Below are 22,762 nucleotides of genomic sequence, written 5' to 3'. Positions count from 1 at the left end.
AAATAGACAGGAATACATCCAGGAACTCTTTGATCTCAGAGTTTCAACAGGGAATCTGACATCTATAATTTCTCTTTAAATCAACTGGAAATTGCTGTTTGAGCTTTTTTACTTAAACAGAGAAAGCAACAAAGAATACATATGAAGGTTTTATATTTGTAAAATGAACATGTGACAAGGAACAGGAAAACCTCACTCAGCTTGATTGAGCCTACTCTGTAACCACATAAAATCACAGCCAGTCGGATTGTAATTTCTGATAAACATTCACATCACAACCACAGTGACCTTTTACCTGCCCCCTAACTTTCTATCTGACTTGCCATAAAAACATTCAAAGAATGCATCCATCACCCTCCAAAGTACATTCCAAAGACAGAGAACCAAACTTTTGTTTTATCCTAAGAGGGCGACTTTTTTCAGAAACACATGTTTCAATCAAGTTCCCTTCATCTCTTCTGTACTCCAGCAAATACAGGTCTAGCCAACCCAACTCTTTTCATAAGGCAACTATGCCTTTCTAGCCATAGTCTAGTAAAATTTCTCCAATACATTGAGACCAACACTACAGTTACTATAAAGGTGATGTCACCAAGATACTATCCATGTAATTGTAGCAGAACCTCCCTCCTTCTGTATCCTATATTCCTCATGATAAACCAGAATAACCTTCTCACTTAGTCTACTTTCCTTTTGTGAATCAAGAACATCCAGATGACTTTGCATCAATTTTAGAGACAAGCTTCAGTCCTGAAGAAGGGTCTCGGCCCAAAACATCGACTGTACTCTTCCATAGATGCTGCCTGACCTGCTGAGTTCCTCCAGCATTTTGTGCGAAGCTTCTTAACCTTTTCAGTTTGACAGGAAAAAAAATCACTTCCCCCACATTAAATTCAATTTTCTGGATCTTTGCCCACACACATCACCTACTATAGCCGACTTATAACTAGCACTATATAATCAAAATACTGAAGATTTGCTAATTAAGTCTGTTAGATCAAGGATAAAATATTAGTCTCAGCACTAATTGCTGTGGTTGTTGGTTGTAACATATTACATCTCGCCAATGAAGACCCATTTATGCCTACTTATTTCCCCAATCTTCAACCCACATCAGCTGGTTACATGCTAAAACATGACATTTTATTTTTCACAAGAACCTTTGCCACAGCATCTATTCAATTGCCTGCTGGTTCTGCTACAGCCACATACATGACTTCTTCAAAGAACTACAACTAGTAGGGTCAATGTGATTTCCCTTTTTAAAATCATGACTCTTCCTGTTTGCCATGTATCTATCCAAGTACAGGGCTACGGTAGGAAACTTTGTCACATGGTGTGAGTAGAATTATCTGCAGCTTAATGTGAAAAAGACTAAGGAGCTGGTGGTAGACCTGAGGAGAGTTAAGGTACCGGTGACCCCTGTTTCCATCCAGGGGGTCAGTGTGGACATGGTGGAGGATTACAAATACCTGGGGATACGAATTGACAATAAACTGGACTGGTCTAAGAACACTGAGGCTGTCTACAAGAAGGGTCAGAGCCGTCTCTATTTCCTGAGGAGACTGAGGTCCTTTAACATCTGCCAGACGATGCTGAGGATGTTCTACGAGTCTGTGGTGGCCAGTGCTATCATGTTTGCTGTTGTGTGCTGGGACACCAGGCTGAGGGTAGCAGACACCAACAGAATCAACAAACTCATTCCTAAGGCCAGTGATGTTGTGGGGATGGAACTGGACTCTCTGACGGTGGTGTCTGAAAAGAGGATGCTGTCCAAGTTGCATGTCATACATAATGTACTGGGTGGACACAGGAGTACATTCAGCCAGAGACTCATTCCACCGAGATGCAACACAGAACGTCACAGGAGGTCATTCCTGCCTGTGGCCATCAAACTTTGTAACTCCTCCCTTGGAGGGTCAGACACCCTGAGCCAATAGGCTGGTCCTGGACTTATTTCCTGGCATAATTTACATATTACTATTTAACTATTTATGGTTCTATTACTATTTATGGTTTTATTACTATTATTTATGGTGCAACTGTAACGAAAACCAATTTCCCCCGGGATCAATAAGTATGATTATGACTATGACTAAGTGCCCTGCCATAATGATTTTAATAGCAGCTTCCAACATTTTTCTTATGACTGATATCAAGACTGTGGTCTCTAGTTTCACAGTTTCTGCTCTGCTCCCACTTTGAATAAAGGAATGACATTCACAGCTTTAAAAAATTAAAATCAAAACATCAACTATTGCCGTGGCCACTTTTAAAATTCTACACATCTCAAAACCTCCTTTACTTCCAAACATTCTTAATAATTTGTCCACATAGCAATTTTTTCAGATGTGAGTCTTAACACCAGATTCTAAAGAAACACAAATGTTGAGGAATTGGGTGCAGAAATAAATGTCCTCAGAAGCAAATTAAACCAAGTGGCTTCCATGCATGCAGCAGCTTTAAACTTAAATAGATAAGTAGGAAAGTTCTTCGATTTTATGCTTTCATAGGTGGTGATGTTAATCATAAGGTAATATCTACTTGACACCATGTACCATTATCTCAGGATGGCAGAGCCAAAAAAACATGACACATAAGACAGTATCTAGACACGTAACTGAAAAGGCATGACTTGCAGAGACATGGACTGAGTGCTGTAAAATGGGATACAACTAGCATCTCCTTTTCAGGTGACACAAACTTGTATGCCATTCATTTGCTATGGTGTTAAATAGCCATATCAGAGACATCTGCCATATCAACAACCTAAGGAACCCCACTGAAAAAATAAATTAATCCCATTGATTACATAAATTTGTGGGCACTTTTCACTGAGTGGATCACCTCCTGACTCTCCAAACACCAGACATACAAGGACGTTAAGAAAATAGAAACAGGAGTAGAACATCTGGCCCACCTAGCCCACCCTCACATCCATCTTAAACATATAATACTGTGCAAAATTCTTAGGCACGTATATATAGCTAGGTTACCTAAGACTTTTGCACAGTAGTGTAGTAACTTTATGTATTGCATTGTACTCCTGTCGCAAAAAAAATTGCATGACATATGTGAGTGCCGAGAAACCCGATTCCGATATGGGTCTCTATTGTGGACCGAGAGTGGGAAGGAGGTAGGGAGAGGAGAGCCATGTTTGGGAAAAGGGTAAGGAGTGAGAAGTAACTGTAATGATCTGTAACTGTAAAGAGGGGCGTCCCGTAATGATCGATAAACCAATTGTTTGGAATCAAATAACCTTGCCTGATGTCTCAAAACTAGGTGTGTCTAAACACGTGCACCACACCCCCCCCCCCCCCGTGTCCCTGGTACGACTTTACTGCCACCTGTCCCATACCCCTCCCACAGCACACCACCCTAGCCGTTCCTAACAGATTTACAAACTCGCTCTCCATTTCACATTAACAAATACCGTACTGTGTAAATGTCTTAGGCCCTAGCTATATATAGTTCCAGCAAGCTTGGCCCCAGGCAACTCAATCTCCGGAACCAACCTTGGTGAGCTTTCTCTTCACAATTTATTTTTACCAGCCACTTATCTGGGGAAGTGCAACTGTAAAAATACCCAAACATGATGCAGGTTAAGCAGTCGATCATTGTAAGCATTCAGTTCTTCAATCACACATGAAGACATAACTATGGTGCAAACAGATTTTCCAATAATCTCTCTAACTCATGCTACCTTTACAATTAAGCACAGCGGGCAGGTATAATGGAACACAACCACCTAATGTTTGTCTGCATATACCTGACTTGGGTGGATCATCACCTATCAGTCTCAATCCTGACCAAAGCAGCATGGTGGGATTACCTTCACAAGGAGGGCCTCAACAGTTCTAGGGTTCTCTAGATCATTATGATTATGGTGAGCTAGTTAGTACCATCTTCCACTAGTCATCAAGTTTATACACAAAACGTTATTTTCAATTGCATTAAATTATTGTAAGTGCTGATGCAAATTATATCTGTGTACAAAATAGCAACTGCAATGTCAATAAATGCCAGTTTGTCAATGAATAAAACAGGATTACTACTGAAACAGATCTTATCTGTGCTGAAGTGAATAAACATAGGGCAAACCTAGTGATACTATTTTAAGAAATTAGCTTATCTCAAATACACACAAAGTTAACATCACTAACGGTAAATTAAAAAGCCAAACTTTGTATTCATTGGCATTTATGACATGCAAAAAATCTATTTTATTCATTTATAATGCCTCTGTTAAGAGGATTATATGCATGATATATTAATTTATAACTGTGTGTCTGAAGGTTCTTTCCCCACCCTGGCCAAAATAAATGACTATTATTAAAACAGTAGACAGTTTAAAAATACTGACTTGGAACACAGAACTGTACAGCACAGTGCCCTTTGACCTACAATGTTGTGCTGACCTTATCATCTACCCCAAGATCAATCTAACACTTCCCTTCCACAGAGCCCTCCATTTTTCTTTCATCCATGTGTAAGAGACTAACAGCCTCTTACATGTCCCTAATGTATCTGCCCCTGACGCCATCCCTTGAAAAAACGTTTGTACGGTTTACATAATTTGCATTTTGTAAACAAATATCCAACCAAGTAATAAGACATTGCAATTGCTATTTTGTACACAGATATAATTTGCAACAGCACTTACAATAATTTAATGCAAAATTTAATGCAATTGAAAATAACATTTTGTGTATAAACTTGATGACTGGTGGAAGATGGTACTAATGTTGAAATATCACATCTGTCCTAATGTAACTAATATCTCAACTCAAGTTATAAAAAGTGATCAAGATTTACGGAATGAAGGAAGAGGAGTTGGGAGCTCCAAAGCGAATGCAAAACAGGCCAGTGTGAAGAAAAGTATAATCGTTATGCTCAAAGTAACTTCACATTTTTATGCTTTAGAATATGAAAAACTGCAGATCTGAAAAGTTACAACTTAATGGAATTTATCATTAATGCAGAAGCAGTGATGGAAGGAAGCTTGTGAGCTGTAACAATATAATCCTCTAATTTGCCAACACAACACAACAGAAAGGACATGGAACACCAACTTAATAGCTGAAATGAAAGAGCGAGTCCCATTTATCATTTTCAAACACTTTATCTTCTCTTATGAGCTTCAGAGATCTACGGTTGTGCGTGCTATTCCTCCAAAAACAGTTAGTTGTGTCTTATTTGCCTTCACCAGATGCACTACATATTTTGCCAGACTGCATTGCAATCTTACCCATTCTGTTCAAATTACATTAGTCCATAAAATATATTTCCATAAAATATGAACAATCAAACCTATTTAGTGGACGTTTTTGAGGAAAAAGTTCCCCAAATAGACACTTGAAGAAAGGAAAATGTAGAAGCATTCAAAGTTTCATGGTCCTTTTCCTTTTCCAGTTAGGTTAATTCTACTTAAAAGAAACCACATGCACAACTAAAGTTCAAAGGTTCATTTATTATCAAAGTATATAACTCTGAATTTTTTCTTCTCCAGATAGCCACGAAACCAAGAAAGAACAGCAGCATGATCAACCCTGAAATTCCTCCTCCTTGCACAAAAAACAAACAAAAACAGAACAGACATATCGACACCCAAATCCCCCTCCCCCACACACAAAGAAATGAGAAAGATTGGGCGAAAAACACAGAATATAAAAAGCATAGAAAGTTCACAGTCCAAGTCCATATCAAAAACACAGAAAACCTGGGCAACACTCTCCTTTCCCATAGCAGAGTGATCTCCAGCAGCGATAAAAAGGCAGTCTCCCCCTCTGTAGCAGAGCGATTTCACCGGCAGGTAGCTGGTGTTTCAATCTCCCTCGTCGCTTTAATTGGCGAACACTGGAAACTTTAATTGGCAAAATAGAGTCAAACATTGGCTCACAACCTTCTCGCCATGAGGCTCCCGCATGCTGCCTCTGCCTCCCGGAATCCCCTTGAAGACTGCAGAGCACTGAAACACTCAAACCATCTCCCAACTGCAAATCATAGGCTCCAACAATTCCATAATTACATACAAAACAAAAAACAAACATAAAATACGTAAAAGAAGTGAAATACATGGTTTCATGATCTATCCAGAAAATGCTGATTGAAGGAGCATTGTTGCAGGTGCCATCTTGACAGGAACAACAGAAAGTAGAAAGTAAACAATAGACAATAGGTGCAGGAGTAGGCCATTCGGCCCTTCGAGCCAGCACCGCCATTCACTGTGATCGTGGCTGATCATCCATGATCAGTATCCAGTTCCTACCTTATCCCCACAACCTTTGATTCCGCTATCTTACAGTCATAGTCATACTTTATTGATCCCGGCGGAAAATGGTTTTCGTTACAGTTGCACCATAAATAATAAATAGTAATAAAACCATAAATAGTAATAAAACCATAAATAGTTAAATAGTAATATGTAAATTATGCCAGGAAATAAGTCCAGGACCAGCCTATTGGGTCAGGGTGTCTGACCCTCCAAGGGAGGAGTTACAAAGTTTGATGGCCACAGGCAGGAATGACCTCCTATGACGCTCTGTGTTGCATCTCGGTGGAATGAGTCTCTGGCTGAATGTACTCCTGTGTCCACCCAGTACATTATGTATGGCATGCAACTTGGACAGCATCCTCTTTTCAGACACCACCGTCAGAGAGTCCAGTTCCATCCCCACAACATCACTGGCCTTACGAATGAGTTTGTTGATTCTGTTGGTGTCTGCTACCCTCAGCCTGGTGTCCCAGCACACAACAGCAAACATGATCGCACTGGCCACCACAGACTCGTAGAAAATCCTCAGCATCGTCCGGCAGCTATTAAAGGACCTCAGTCTCCTCAGGAAATAGAGACGGCTCTGACCCTTCTTGTAGATAGCCTCAGTGTTCTTTGACCAGTCCAGTTTATTGTCGAAATATGTCAATTTGTCAATTAAGCGCTCTATCCATCTCTTTCTTGAAAGCATCCAGAGACTTGGCCTCCACTGCCTTCTGGGGCAGAGTATTCCACATATCCACCACTCTGGGTGAAAAAGTTTTTCCTCAACTCCATTCTAAATGGCCTACCCCTTATTCTTAAACTGTGGCCTCTGGTTCTGGACTCCCCCAACATCGGGAACATCTTTCCTTTTAGCGTGTCCAATCCCTTAATTATCTTATATGTTTCAATCAGATCCCCTCTCAGCCTTCTAAATTCCAGAGTATGCAAGCCCAGTCGCTCCAATCTTTCGACATATGACAGTCCCACCATCCTGGGAATTAACCTTGTGAATCTATCCTGCACTCCCTCAATAGCAAGAATGTCCTTCCTCAAATCTGGAGACCAAAACTGCACACAGTACTCCAGGTGTGGTCTCACCAGGGCCCTGTACAGCTGCAGAAGGACCTCTTTGCTCTTATACTCAATTCCCCTTGTTATGAAGGCCAGCATGCCATTAGCTTTCTTCACTGCCTGCTGTACTTGCATGCTTGCTTTCAGTGACTGATGTACAAGAACACCTAGATCTTGTTGAACTTCCCCTTTTCCTAACTTGACTCCATTTAGATAATAATCTGCCTTCCTGTTCATACCACCGAAGTGGATAACCTCACATTTATCCACATTAAACTGCATCTGTCATGCATCTGCCCAAAGTATCTCTAGAACCAAAGTCAACAGCCAGTGAATAGCAGTAATCAGTTTGCTAATATGGTGTCTCTCTTTTTCTCAAATCTGCCCTGTCATTAAATATGATCACAGTTGATCTACCTCAGGGTCTGTGCCAATCCCTACATCCATCAATCTCCCAATCTTTTAAAAAGTGATCTAAGCTATTTTAAGCACAAAATGCTAGAGGAACTCAGCAGGCCAGTCTGCATCTATAGAAAAGAGTATTATCAACATTTCGGGCTGAGACCTTTCATCACGATGCGTGTGTTGCTTAAATTTGCAGATTCTGCAGATTTTCTCGTTTGTGATTAGACTACTCTATTTTAAATAGTTTTCAGAATCACATTTATAATAATCGATATACTGCATATCATGAACTTTGTTGTTTTGCAGCAGTACAGTACAATACATAAAAATTACATAAGTTGCAGTAAGAAATATAAATCTGATCACTTGGCTGTCCTTCTCCTACCTATCTATAGGCAGAGGGTAGACAGCAAAGCTCCAGAGATTAGGACAACAAAGTGGTTGCTTTGGGAAGCAGAAGAGCAAGTACAGGATTGCTTCAAGTCAATGGACTGGGTTGTGTTCAAGAACTCATCTGTAGATCTGAATGAATACACCATGGTTGTCACGGACTTTATTAAAACAGTTGTAGACAAGTGTGTCTCCACAAAGCCATTCAAAGTCTTTCCCAACCAGAAGCTCTGGATGAAACATGAGATCCACAATTTGCAGAGGGCCAGATCAGAGGCATTTAAGTCTGGTGACCAAGAAATTTACAAAAGGTCCAGGTACAATCCCCAGAAAGCCATCTCCTGGGCAAAGTGGCAATTCCAGACTACAGTTAATCAATGAAGGATGCCCAAAAGTTGTGAAAGGGCTTGAGTGCCATCACCTCTTACAAAGTTTAAGAGGAGAGGAGAAGATGGCGGCGCGACACAGCGCGCAGCGGCCACTCTGGTGATGAATATCTGTTATCTGTCAAGTAGGGTGCCGTGCACAATCCTGATTTGATGGATACAGACGTGAGAGCACGGAGGAACATCTGGCGAAACTTCTGAAATGCCTGTTTCGCTGCTGCTGCTACTACTGTGTGATCCAGAATCTCCGGAGGGGAAGGCCCCGAGTCCTCGGCTTTGCTTGTCGCTCGGTGGCTGGGGCGCGGTTGAAGCGCTCGGCAAAGATGGTGCTCGGTGTCAGAGGTTTGAAATTTTCGGATGGACTCAGTGTCGGCTGTGGTTGGGTGCTTCCTGGTGCTGCATCAGCAAGTTTGCGGCGCTGGAGGTTCATGGCAGCGAGAGTTTCTCCCTTCTACCGTCTGCGTGAGATGATGGGGCTATCGGGACTTGAGACATTTTTACCGTGCCCATGGTCTGCTCTTCATCAAATTACGGTATTGCTTTGCACTGTTGTAACTATATGTTACAATTTCATGGCTTTGTCAGTTTAGTCTTGGTTTGTCCTGTGTTTCTGTGATATCTTTCTGGAGGAATATTGTATCATTTTTTAATGCATGCATTTCTAAATGACAGTAAACGAAGACTGAGTGTCCTCATAATCTAAATCTAAATCTAATCAAGCCACATAAGCAACACAGGGCTTCGCTTCCAGATCAGCTCAATGCCTTCCATGTTCGTTTTGACCATCAAAACATGGAGGAACCATCACAAACTCCCACAGCCCCTGATAATCCTGTGATTTCAGTCTCTGAGGACATCGTGCGAGCAGCCTTCAGGAGGTTGAACCCTCGAAAAGCTCGTACCAAAGACCCGTGCTGATCAACTGGCAAGAGTGTTCACTGAGATATTTAACCTCTCGCCTCAGTGATCTGAAGTACCTTTAAGCAGGCTTCAATTATACCACTGCCTAAGGCGAATGTGGTAACCTGGCTCAACGACTGGAGTCTGGTGCCACTTACATCCACAGTGATGAGTGTTTTGAGAGGCTGGTGATGAAACACATCAATCCCTGCCTGAGAAGTGACTTGGATCTGCTCCAATTTGCAGATCCAAGTTGTTAGGACTAACCTAACGAAGGGTCTCGGCCCAAAACGTCGACTGTACCTCTTCCTAGAGATGCTGCCTGGCCTGCTGCGTTCACCAGCAACTTTGATGTGTGTTGCTTGAATTTCCAGCATCTGCAGAATTCCTCATGTTTACGTTCTTTATCAACTATTGCTTTGCATTCAATACCATCATCGCCTCCAAACTAATAAGTTAGCTTCAAGTCTTTGGCCTCAATACCTCCTTGTGGAAATTAGATCCTTGATTTCCTCACTTGCAGACCTCAGTAAGTTCAGATTGGCAAAAACATTGCTTGCACAATCTCCATCAGCCCAGGTGCGTGACAAATTGAAAATCTGGCTGAGTGGTGGCATAACAACAACCTCATACGCAATGTCAGCAAGAACAAGGAGTTGATTATTGAGTCCAGGAGGAGGAAACCAGAGGTCCATGAGCCACTTGGCCTTGGCTCACCTGGACAACACCAATACCTACATCAAGATGATGTTTATTGATTACATCTACACTAGCTCACTATTTTAAATACATTTTTCTCTCTTTTTGCAATAATATTCAAAGATTCAAAGCATATTAACAAAGAATGTATAAATTATACACCTTGAAATTTGACTGCTTCTAGGCAGTCACAAAGAAAAAAAATTGAATGACTTAATTTTAAAAAATACAAAATTCACTGTGCAGAGAGAGAAAACACATTGTGCAATCAGTAAAAGCAAACCAGACTGAGCCCCAGATCCGCTTATGTATTGCAATATACTGCTGTCACAACACAACAAATTTCACCACATATGCCAGTGATATTAAATCTGAATGATTCTGAGGATACAGAACCAAAGTGCTTTTTTTTCCTCTTGACAGGACAATCCTATCACCCCAGGAATTTGCCCAGTGAATGTCTTTTCGATTGACTCTATGTTTTAGAACATAGTCATAGAACACCACAGCACAGAAATAGGCCCTTTGGCCCATTTAGTCCATGTCAAACAATTAATCTGTCTACTCCCATCGAACTGCACCTGGACCAGAGCACTCCACATCTCAAACATCTAAATTCCTCTTAGATGTTGAAATCAAATCTGTATCCACCACTTCTTCCAGCAGCTCGTTCCACAGTCTCAGCACCCCAAGTGAAGAAGGACCTGCTGATGTTTCATCACTATTGAAAACATGCAGAGAAAATTTACAAGGTTATTGCCAGGCCTTTATGACCTGAGTTATAGGGAAAGGTTGAATAGGTTACAAATTTATTCTCCAGGACGTAGGAGATCCCTAACACTTCCCTATCACTTTCACTCTTAACCCATGACCTCTAGTTCTAGTCTCACCCAAACCTTAGTTGAAAAAGCCTGCTTGCATTTACCCCATCTATAGCCCTTACAATTTTGTATACGTCTTTCAAATCTCACATCATTCTCCTACGTCCTGGAGAATAAATTTGTAACCTATTCAACCTTTCCCTATAAACTCAGGTCATAAAGGCCTGGCAATAACCTTGTAAATTTTCTCTGCATGTTTTCAACATTATTAATATCCTTCCTCTAGGTAGGTGACCAGAACTACACACAATACTCCCAATTAGGCCTCAACGATGTCTTATACAACTTCAACACAACAACCCAACTTCTGTACTCAATACTTGATTTATGAAGGCCAATGTGCCGAAAGTGCTCTTTATGATCCTATCTACATATGATGTCACTTTCAAGGAACGATGGATCTGTAATCCCAGTCCTCTCTGTTCTACAGCTCACTGTGCAAGTCGTACCCTGATTTGTTCTCCCAAAGTGCAACACGTCATACTTGCTTAGATACAGGGAAAAAAACCAGTGTGGCCAACATGCTGTATAATATTAATAAAAGAGGCAATCATTGGGCAATAAGATATCCAGATAAGGAAACACTTGGTACTTTCTGCATCCTCCAAAGAAAGAGTAATGGTGTAGAGGATAAATTTAAGGATAATATAAAAGTTTTCTCAAACTGGATGTTGAAGAACTAATGAGAAAATCATTTATTACCATAGGTGCTGCCTGACCTGCTGAGTTCCTCCAGCACTTAGTGTGTGTTCAAGATTTCCAGCGTCTACGAGGTCTCTTGTGCTTACAATGAGGAAACTGTTCTACTATTGTACAGTAATGTTAATCTGGCAGTTAAGGGGTAAGATCAAAAAAAATTTAACAGAGATCGGTAGTGCTTTATTTCAATCCAAAACCAGGTCTTAAACCTGAATAAAGCAAATTTCAGAGGCATGAGGTGAAAGCTGGCAATGGCAAACTGCATTAAAAGTCATGATTGTAAACCAGCAATAGCAGACATTCCTTTATGACAAAAACTAACAGGCATAGTCCAAATGCGGAAATCAAGAGGATGTTAAAGAATGCATTAAATTAAAGAAAATGATTATAATGGAGACACAAGAAGCTTCAGACACTGGAATCTGGAACAACGTTTTATCTATACTTTCTTCTATTTGCTATATTCTTGCCTGTTCAAAGCCTGGCCTCGAGTCCCTGAAGAATAAATTACAGATTTGAATAATTTGGTATCCTCAGCAGCTTGACCTCATTCAAATCAAAATTTTCTTTAACCAATCAACCATCTATTCCACTAGATTACCCCATCCTCTAAGAGCCATCCTCTAATTTTACAAAGTATCACGTGCTGAATCTTACTAAAGCCCTCATGAAGCTGACAATTGTGACACAAAAAAGCCACCATATAGTTAATGCTCTGACAATTGTCAAATGGTTCTAAGAAAACAAGGAATAGGAAAAGATAGCATGCCCCCTTTCAAGGCTGCTCTGCATTGAATTTCCAAATCTCCAGATTCTTAGATTCACTTAATAAAAGTTAGACCCAACAGTTAATGAAATAATACCAGGGGTCAGGCAATTCAGTTAAATGGGGAGAAAAGATGGCGGCGCAATGCAGCTCGCAGCAGCCACTCCGGTAGTGATGTCTGTTATTTGTCAAGGAGGGTGCCATGCACAATCCTGATTTGATGGAGGCGGACGTGAGATCACAGAGGAACATCTGGTGAAACTTCTGAAATGCCTGCTTCGCTGCTGCTGCTACTGTGTGGTCCAGAATCTCCGGCGGAGGGGAAGGCCCAAGTCCTCTGCTTTGCTTGTCGCTCGGCAGCCGGGGCGCAGTCGAAGCACTCGGCAAAGATGGTGCTCGGTGTCAGAGGTTTGAAATTTTCGGATGGACTCAGTGTCGGCTGTGGTTGGGTGCTTCCTGGTGCTGCATCGGCAAGTTGGCGGCGCTTGGAGGTTCATGGCGGGGACAGTTCTTCCCTTCTGCTGCCTGTGTGGGATGATGAGTCTATCAGGACTTTGAGACTTTTTTTTTAACTGTGCCCATGGTCTGTTCTTCATCAAATTATGGTATTGTTTTGCACTGTTGTAACTATATGTTATAATTATGTGGTTTTGTCAGTTTTAGTCTTGGTTTGCCCTGTGTTTTTTTGTGATATCAATCTGGAGGAACGTTGTATCATTTTTTAATGCATGCATTTCTAAATGACAATAAACAAAGACTGAGTTTCCTCATAATCTAAAAAAGATAATGTAGGCTTTTCCTACCTCTGGGAAACCAGAGGTCCATGAGCCAGTAATCATCAGAAGATCAAAGGTAGAGAGGGTCAGTAACAGACCTGGGTGTCACCATCTCAGAGGACCTGTCCCGGACCCATCATATAACTGCGAAGAAAGCACGACAGCACCTCTACTTCCTCTGGAGTCTGAGGAGATACAGCATGTCATCAAAAACCTTTGCAAACTTCTATAGATGTGTGGTGGAAAGTGTGCTGACTGGCTGCATTACAGCCTGGGATGGAAACACCAATGACCTTGAGTGGAAAATCCTTCAGAAGGTAGTGGATTTGGCCCAGCACATTATGGGTAAAACCCCCACCAACCACCGTAGAAAAGCAGCAACCATCATCAAAAATCCTCACCACTCAGGACATGCTCTTTTCTTGCTGAGCCATCAGGTGGAGGGTTCAAGTACCTGAGGACTTGCACCAATAGGTTCAAGAACAGTTACTACATCTCAACCATCAGGCTCTTGAACAAAGGGGGATAACAACATTTACTTAAGGACACTTTTATCTTGTTACTTCATGCTTGTTATGTATTGCTATTTATTTATTATCTGCATTTGCACAATTTGTTTACAGTTTACAGATCCTGTCTACCATTACTGTTCTATAGGTTTGCTAAGTATGCCCATAGAGGGAAAAAAAGAATATCAGGATTGTATGTGGTGACATGTATGTACTCTGATAATAAATTTTACTTTGAACCTCGAAATAAAATTAAAGGAAGATTGAACAGAGATTTTATAAAATGACCTGCTTTCATAATTCCAAAAAATGTATCAACAATTTACAGGGAAAACAAATGGAGAACAGTTTCAATTGAATTAAACAGCAAAAGACCACGTTGGGCTCTTATGTTTAGAGTATTAAGGGTTTATAATAGTGAGACGAAGCCTAGGTGATAAAACACATATATGGTAAGTATCTACTGCTGTTAGTATATTCTAATTGCACATCATCCCCATTGAAGGGCAATTTCATTGACATGTGGGACAAAAATCACCCATTAACATCCAGTTACTGGCATCCAAATGTTCATATATTTAAAGAACAGGATTTTGGTCAATATTTGGAACAGATCTAAAAAACACAATTAGACTACCATGTAACATATAAGGGGCACCATGGTCGTGTAGCAGTTAGTGAGACACTATTACAGCTAGGGGCAACGGAGTTTGGAGTTCAATTCTCATGCCATCTGTAAAGAGTTTATGCGATGTCCCCATGGGTTTCCTCCAAGTACTGTGACAAAACAAGTTCAAGTTGAAAATGTGCGGTAAATGTGATGTTTCAGTCAACCAGCAGCTCAACGTTAACACAGGAAATTCACAGAATTACTCAGTTATTTGTACAATTTCATTCATGACACCCATCTTATCCAAGAAAACAAAGTCAAAAACAATCAGCAACTGAAAATTTTAGAAACAGTGCCTTTTTTCAGTTATTTGTAGTATTTAGGTGCTGTTCAGTGATCTTGAATACTTTTTAGATTTCTAAGAGTTACCATCAGAAATACCTGTTTTTCCCCACTTACTAACAAAATGATATTTTATTTTCAACAAAGTGCATATTTTGTTCACAAAAATTTCCACAGCTATCAAATTGTCAAAGAGAACCTTACAAAACCAATTTTATGCTTACAGAAACAAGTACTGACATTTACAGTCAAAGCAGCAAAGTATTCCTCTGCTGTTGACTGCTTTAATTGACCTACCTGTAATCAGCTTGCCTACTTCCTGAATATTCATCTCTGGGCCATCTGGAATTTTCATCACCCTGAATAAATATTATGAAGAAAAAATAATTTTTTAAAAAAATCTAGAATTCTACACCAGACTTAAAGTAAAAGTTCTGGAGTGATACCAGCTGGGTACACGTAGAACATCCCAAAAAAAGTACTTTCAACAAAACAACGTCAAGATTTTCAAGCCAGAGTCCAAACCATCACACTCACAGATAGATGATTTCTCACTGAAATATTTCTATGATACCACGGCCCCAAGATTGTTTTTCTTCCACCCAGCAGATGGTAAGCTTCCTCACAACATCAGAGCCTTCATCAGACAGTCAGACTCTACCAGCAAACCACTTTGGTAATCTGACATCTTCCTCAGCCCAGTGACATATCACTTGTGTGACCATCTCTTAAATAATAATTACCCATTTCTTTCTACTGAATATTTATAAATGGTTCATATTTTTTGAAATATATGGAATATCTCAGCCTTTCATTATTCTCTATCATAATTAGGCTAATCCACCAACTATCTGTGAAATTCCAATCAGTTTCTCTTTCCTCTATCATGAGAACACTACGATTTGGTACAACAGGCTTACCACCTGGCAGCCTTCCAGCCTGTCAGTCTGGTTGAGTACACCTAGGGACAGATTTTAAAAATATTCGGCCTATGCCATTAAACAGGTAAGAGAAAAGAGTAAAACAAAACTTGCAGTTTCTCAATACAGGCCTAAAATTAGACGGTAAGAATTAATAAACTGACGGTGCAACAAACATGCAGAAACACCAAGGTCCACAATTTATCCTTTAATTTAAGAACACAAATTTAAATGTTTTATGGCAGCAGGGCCACATTTGGAAATGTTCAGAAGCCTTTTTTTTAAAAAACAATGATTGCAAGCAAACAAAACATTTGCTTTCTCTCTCCCAGAGGTTGCATAAGGAAAAAATGCTATTAACTGACAGGTACTTAGTCCTCAAATTCAGCAGCTGAATGGCCAATCATTTTATGCATAACTCGTGAAGAACCATCAAGAATATATTAGTGGGCGGTGGGACCACTTACATATTATGGTTCAATGCCATTGATTTTAAAATGTCTGATCATGTTTTTTTAAGCCCAGAAGCATAACCACCCTCCGTTATACATTAATAACTCAAAAATAATGAAACTACTATCTCTAAAATAGAACCACAGGGTCTTCAATAGAAGAAAAATGTTTATAAATACAGCTTTTGGTTAAAAAAAAGTTTCTGTTCCCAGTTATTAAACAACCAGTCTTTCACATGTGCAATTTTCCTGATGCAGTAGGATCAGGTCAATGAGTTAATGTTTTAGATTAAGATTCTAATACAACATTGCATTTCACCTTGGTAATATTACAAGCAAAGCAACCCAGATCATGGTATTTTCTATGACTGCATTCATTGAACCATGCAGCAGGTATCCCAAGGGTTCGATCTTAAAGGGCGAGCCATTGTTGTAGAAAGAGCTGTTCGGTCTTGTACTGCTGAGAGAGCAACAGGTTAAATGGGATACATGGAGGTGTTAGAAAAGTGAGATGGAAAAGAGTAATACTGTCACACGAACTTGATCAGTTTGCAGTTTTCCCTCTGATCTGCTTGGGATGGGGCTCAGTGACATAGCCTGGTGCTTCAACTAGCAAGGGTAATTGCAAAGGACTTCGTCTAGATCTTTACACATGTCAACATACCATTTACTGTTTTACTGCTGTATTCAGTAAGTAGATTGGTTGTCTTAACTGATCACTTTTATATTTACAGAAAGAATAAACTTGAGAAAAGGAATCTCTTGAGCATCTTATTAGCAGACAATTGGCATTGGACATTGCAACACTAAACAGACATCTACATAGGAAAGTGCCTCTAGGATTCATTATACAATAAATTTGACTCAGATATTAAAGAATCATTAGGTGATTCCAGTGAAAATACGTTTCTTGGGCCACAGCAAGACTATAAATGAGATGATCCAGTACGTCTCACTCATTGCTAACATTATTCATTGACTAAGTCTTGTTATGAGGTAATGTGATTCATCAATGGAAAGATTCTCAATCTAGAGGGATAGGCAAAAGATGTTCACTTTCCTGCAGAGCAGAAACACCAGTAGTGCCATGGGTCAATAATAACGAACCTTTTGCTAAATCTAAAGAATATTTGTAAATAATAGATATAGCATTCACCACTTCTGAAGGTAAAAGCAGCACATACAAAATGCTGAGGCAACTCAGCAGATCAGGCAGCATCCATGGAGAGGAATAAACATTTGACATTTTGGGCTGCAACTCTTCATTAGGGAGAGGGAAGAAGCCAGAACGAGGAGGGGAGAGGGGAAGGAACACAAGCCAGCAGGATGATAGAAGAAATAAATGGTTAAAGGAAAAAAACAACAGTAGAGTACGGTGCACCATGGGAAAAAGGGAAGGAGGAGGAACATCAGAGGGAGGCAAGGAGAGAATGAAAAGAAAGAAAAGGGAAAGGGGGAAGAAATAACAGTAAGCTATAGAAATTTATGTTCACGTCATCAGGTTGGAGGCTAACCAAACAGAATATGAGGTGTTGCTCTCTAACCCAAGAGCGACAGGAGAGGAGGCCACGGACAGACATTTTGAAAAGGAAATAGAAAATTAAATTGAAATGGGTGGCGTTTTATTTACTTAGAGCAGGGGTGGCCAACCTTTTACATTCCATGCGTCAATTTTTTCACGCACAAGTTCAAATGCGATTTTTTCATGCACAAGTTCTATATTAACATATTTTTACAAGGATTGTGGGGGTACAAGAGTTGTATGGCGCATCTGAACTCGTGCGTGAAAAAATTGACACATGGAATGTAAAAGGTTGGCCACCCCGGATTTAGAGAAACAGTACGGAATAAGCCCTACTGGTCCTTTAAGCCGCACCACCCCAGCAACTCCCAATTCAACCCTAGCAAAATCATGGAACATTTTACAATAGCCAATTAACCTACCAATTGGTGCTCTTTGGACTGTAACAACGTCACTCTAACTGCTAAGCTACCACAGCACCCTTTTGTGACAGAAGAAGTGAAGATGCTCAACAAGATATTCCCCCGATCTACACCAATGTAGAGAAGGCCACACCAGGAGCGTGGGATATAGTAACTGACCCCCAAAAGACTCACAGGTGAAGAGCTTCCTCACCTGGAAGGACTGTTTGGGGCCCTGAATGGTAGTGAGGGAGGAGATGTCGGGTCAGATGTACCACTTGCCCCTCTCGCAGGGATAAGTGCCAAGAAAGGAGATGCGTGGGAGTGTGTTTATTTCAATACAGAGAGTATTACAGTGAGGTACATGAACTTAGAGCTGGGATTAGTACACAGACTATGATGCTGTGGCTATTACAGACATTCTAAGGTTTCGATGTACCAGGTGTGCTAGAGGAATAATAGAAGTGGCAGAGATGCATTACTGATCAACTGCAATCAGATAAGACAACTGGAGGGCTTATTTACTGAGGCATATGGATAGAAATAATAAATATGCCATCACTATGATGGCATGATACTATAAATCTCCAAGTATCCAGCAGGAAATAGAAGAATAGATACGCAAGCAGATTACGGATAAAATGTAAAAGCAAAACAGTGGACAACTTTAATTTCCCCAATATTGACTGGATCTTCCTTGGTACAAGAGATTTAGATGGGCAAAATCTGTTAGTAGGATCCAACAAAGATTCTTGAAACAGTATGCAGGTAGTCCAACAGGGAAGGTGCCATACTGAACTTTATATTGGGAAATGAGCCTGACCAGGTGAATGCAAGGTCAGTAGCAAAGTATTTTGGGAATAACTCCTTAAGTTTTAAGATATTTATGGAAAAGGACAAGTCTAGATCGCAAAGGAAAATGCTAAATTAGGGGAGTAGTTGGGAGCAGTTGTCACTGGGTCCATTTGACATATGGGAGTCATTTAAAGACTAGCTGATCAGAAGTCAGAACCAGTATGTTCTGATGAGTAAGGCAAATATGGGAAGGTTCAGGAACCTCAGATGATGAGAGATGCTGTAACTGTAGTCAAAGGGAGAAAAAAATATATACACAAGGTTTAGGAAGCTAAAGAAATACAAAGAAAGCAAGAAAGAATTCAAAACAGAATCAGGAAGGCTAATGAGGAATATGAAATGTACTTGGCAAGTAGGATTAAGAGGGAAAAAAAACAAAACTTGTTTTATACATATTAAAAACAAAATGGTAACTCAGGAGAGGGCGGTCAATCAAAAACAAAGGAGGGAATTTATGCCTGTAGGTAGAGTAAGGTGAAGGACATGGAAGACAGTGAGATTAGTGTGGAATATGTTAATATTCCACACAAAATATTATCAAGAAAGTGGTGCTGAGTCTATTGAAGAACATTAAGGTGGATAATTCTCCCAGGGCTAATGGAATATATCTCATGTTACTGAGTGAAGCAATAGAGGCCATTGCTGGGATTTTGACAGAGATCTCTCCATCCCCTCTAGCTACAAGTGAGGTTCAGAGAACTGAAGAGAACACAATTTTGTTCATCTTAGGACAATAGAGATAATCTAGCAATATACATAAGTGAGCTTCATATTAATAGTAGGGAAACTACTGGAGAGGATCTCCAACTAGAATTAGGCAAATTGGATTTCGGAACTGTGATCAATCCAACTATAGTCTCTCACTACGGAAACAGATGAAAGCCAAAGCCAGAGTTTCTGGAGAAGGAACAATAAGAGAGCAAGATGAAATATAAAAAGGAATGGAATGACAGATATATGCATAATCATAAAGGGAGGAACTATTTCCCAATTTCAGGCACAAACAAGTGAAAAGACAAACAAAAGGCAACAAGATAGTAAGAGAATAGATCAGCAACCATCTTCTACAAACCTATAAATTGCAAATGACTAGTCAGGAGAGTGGCAAAACAGGTCAGGTCAGGAACCAAAATGGAGATCTCATTGAGGCAGCAGAATGCTCGACTATTATAAGTAAAGGAACTCCTGTGATACTGCACAAGATAAAAATGAATAACCAGTAACTAATCTTGCACATAAGGTACCTAAACAGACAGGATTCCCCTGAAATTGTTAAGGTCTAGCTGGAAGATCTGCTAAAATTTTTCAAATCCTCCTTAGTTAGAGGGATAACACCAAAGTACTAAAATTACGAATAGTTCTTAGAATCATACCGCACAGAAACCAGTCCTATGCTGCAACTGTTCCATGCCAACCAAGATGCCCAATCCAAGCTAGTCCCATTTGCTAGCATTTGTCCCCATAACCCAAGACTTCCAATTTATGTTCCTGTCCAACTGCTTTTTAAAAGCTGTTATTTTATCTGCCTCAAACACTTCCTTTGGCAACTCATTCGACATGCTTATCATCTTCTGTGTAAAAAAAAATTGTCCCTCAGCTCATATTAAATCTTACATTAAACCTATGCCCTCTAGTTCTTGATTCCACAACTTTGGGAAAAAGAGAGTGTATCTACACTATATATGCCCCTCATGATTTTCTACACCTCTATTAAGTCACCTATCTTCTAATCTCCAAGAAATAACACCCTAGCCTGTCTAACCTGTTCCTATAACTCAGTCCCTCATGTTGGTGACATCCTCGTAGATCTTTCGCCAGTTAAATAACTTTTCCTGTGGTAGTGCAACCAAAACTGAACACGACACTCCAAGTGCAACCTTACCAATATCCTGTACATCCCAACTTTTATACTCAATGCCGTGACTTATGAAGTCAAGTGTGCCAAAAGCCTCCTTTACTATCTGTCTACCTGTGACCCCACTTTCAGTGAATCATGTACTTATGCACCAAGGTCCCTCTGTTCTACAACACTCCTCAGGGCCTTGCCATTCACTGTGAAAATTCTACTTGGATTTATCTTTCTCACACCTAACTGAATTAAATAACTCAGCTCACTTACTTAGCTGATCAAGATCCCCCTGCAATCGTTGATAGCCTACTTCATAACCCACCATCACCCTCTGCTTTCCACTATCAAGCCAACTACTGTATTTATCCAATTAGCCAGCTTTCCCTGGATTTTATGCCATCTAACATTTCAGAGCAGTACACCACATGGAACCTTACTGAAGTCAACATACACCACATCTACCACCCTGCTTTTTCTTGGTCACATCATCAAAACCTCAAGCAAGTCACAAGACATGACTTTTATGCACAAAACTATGTTGACTACCCCTAATCAAACAGACTTTCCAAATATCTTTTCCCTCAAAATTGCCTGTAGTATTCACAGATGTCAGACTTACTAATCTATAGTTCTCAGGTTTTTCTTTGCTGCCCTTTTTAAATAAAGGCACAACATTCACAACCCTCCAGTCTAACGGTATCTCACCCATGGCTCACAGTCAGACTCTCACAATTTCTTTCCTAGGGTTTCCAAAGGGTTTTTGGATATACCTGCCCAAGCCCTAGAGATCTGTCTACCTTAATAAATTCCAAGAAATCCAGCATCTCCTTTATTGTAATGTGGACTATCCGCAAGACCTCCCCATCTATCTTCCCAAGTTCAGAAGTCTTCATGTCTTTTTCCACATGAAAACAGAGGAGAAATGTTCATTAAGGACCTTGCCCATTTCCTGCAGCTCCACAAAAAATGTCCTCTTTGTTTTGGCACTTTTCTCTAATTTTCCTGTCTAGTTGTTCCTCAATGTCCCCATAGTTATTGGAGGGTCTACATCACAATCACACTGGAGTGACTACACCCCTCTCAGTCCTGCTAAACTCGTGAACCAAGGGAGAAGTGAGAGGGCCACCAGAGGGAGGTGATGAGCAGGTGAGAAGAGAAGGAGCAAGAGGGGAGCCAGAATGGGTAATGGAAAAAGAGAAATTACCAGAAATTAGAGAAATTGACATTAATGCCATCAGATTGGCAGCTACCCAGATGGATTATGACGTGTTGCTCCTCCAATATGAAAGGGGCCTCATCGTGGCAGTAGGGGAGGCCATGGATCAACATGTCAGAATGAGAATGGGATGTCGAACTGAATTGGTATATGCGACAATGATAAACTAAATCAACAACAGTTCCCTTCTTTTTCAAGGGGTAAACACAAACATAAACAAAGATAAGGGATAGGAATAGAGCAATGAAGAAAATTAATCAGGTCTAATAGTTGAGAAAAGGCAAGTTATAATAATAGGGAGTTCTACCATTAGAACAATGAATTATCATTTTACAGAAGTGCTATCCAATGAACCATGCTCTCCAAGATTTCAGGGACAGGAACATACTGCTCCTATTTTGTTGTGTTCTTGTGGATATTTGCACAGGATCGAGGAATTGGCACAGGAGTTGAGGCTAGCATAAATCAGGCACAATAATCTTGAATAGTGGGCCCTGGTAACTGTCTTCTGTATTCTGGTCTTCATGTAAGCACAGTCAACTGTGGAAACATTTGTGTGTGTATAAAACAAAACACTTAGGATTGTGATTGGAACTACATTTGTAATTCTAATCACATATAGCGAGGGATAGGAGTATAGGGACTGGGCATCCATAATGAAAATGAGGCAATCAGGGCCAGGGAAGTGAAAGTGATTAAGGCAAGGCTGAGAGCGGAACAGGACTGGATGCTTAATGTGCCATGGTTTTGACATTTTAGAAACAATACAGAAAGAAGTTAAAGGGTGGGGGAGGTATGTTATTGATAAGAGTCAGCATCACTGCTGCATTTGGTTGGGATTTGCTGGAGGGCTC

General features: G+C 40.3%; 1 protein-coding gene across 1 annotated transcript in view; it reads right to left on the bottom strand.

The window, feature by feature from the left end:
• pphln1 (periphilin 1) overlaps positions 1 to 22,762 on the bottom strand; it is a 132,495-nt gene that overhangs the window by 103,206 nt on the left and 6,527 nt on the right. Inside the window, exon 4 of the mRNA XM_072268108.1 lies at positions 14,991 to 15,052. Coding sequence (XP_072124209.1) covers positions 14,991 to 15,052 — 62 coding nt within the window. The remainder of the gene's footprint in view (positions 1 to 14,990; positions 15,053 to 22,762) is intronic.

This window comes from Mobula birostris, chromosome 9 (assembly GCF_030028105.1).
Source record: "Mobula birostris isolate sMobBir1 chromosome 9, sMobBir1.hap1, whole genome shotgun sequence".
NCBI classification, from domain to species: Eukaryota; Metazoa; Chordata; class Chondrichthyes; order Myliobatiformes; family Myliobatidae; genus Mobula; species Mobula birostris.
The sequence above is the reverse complement of the archived record's forward strand: the minus strand, read 5'-3'. Positions and strand labels throughout refer to the sequence as shown.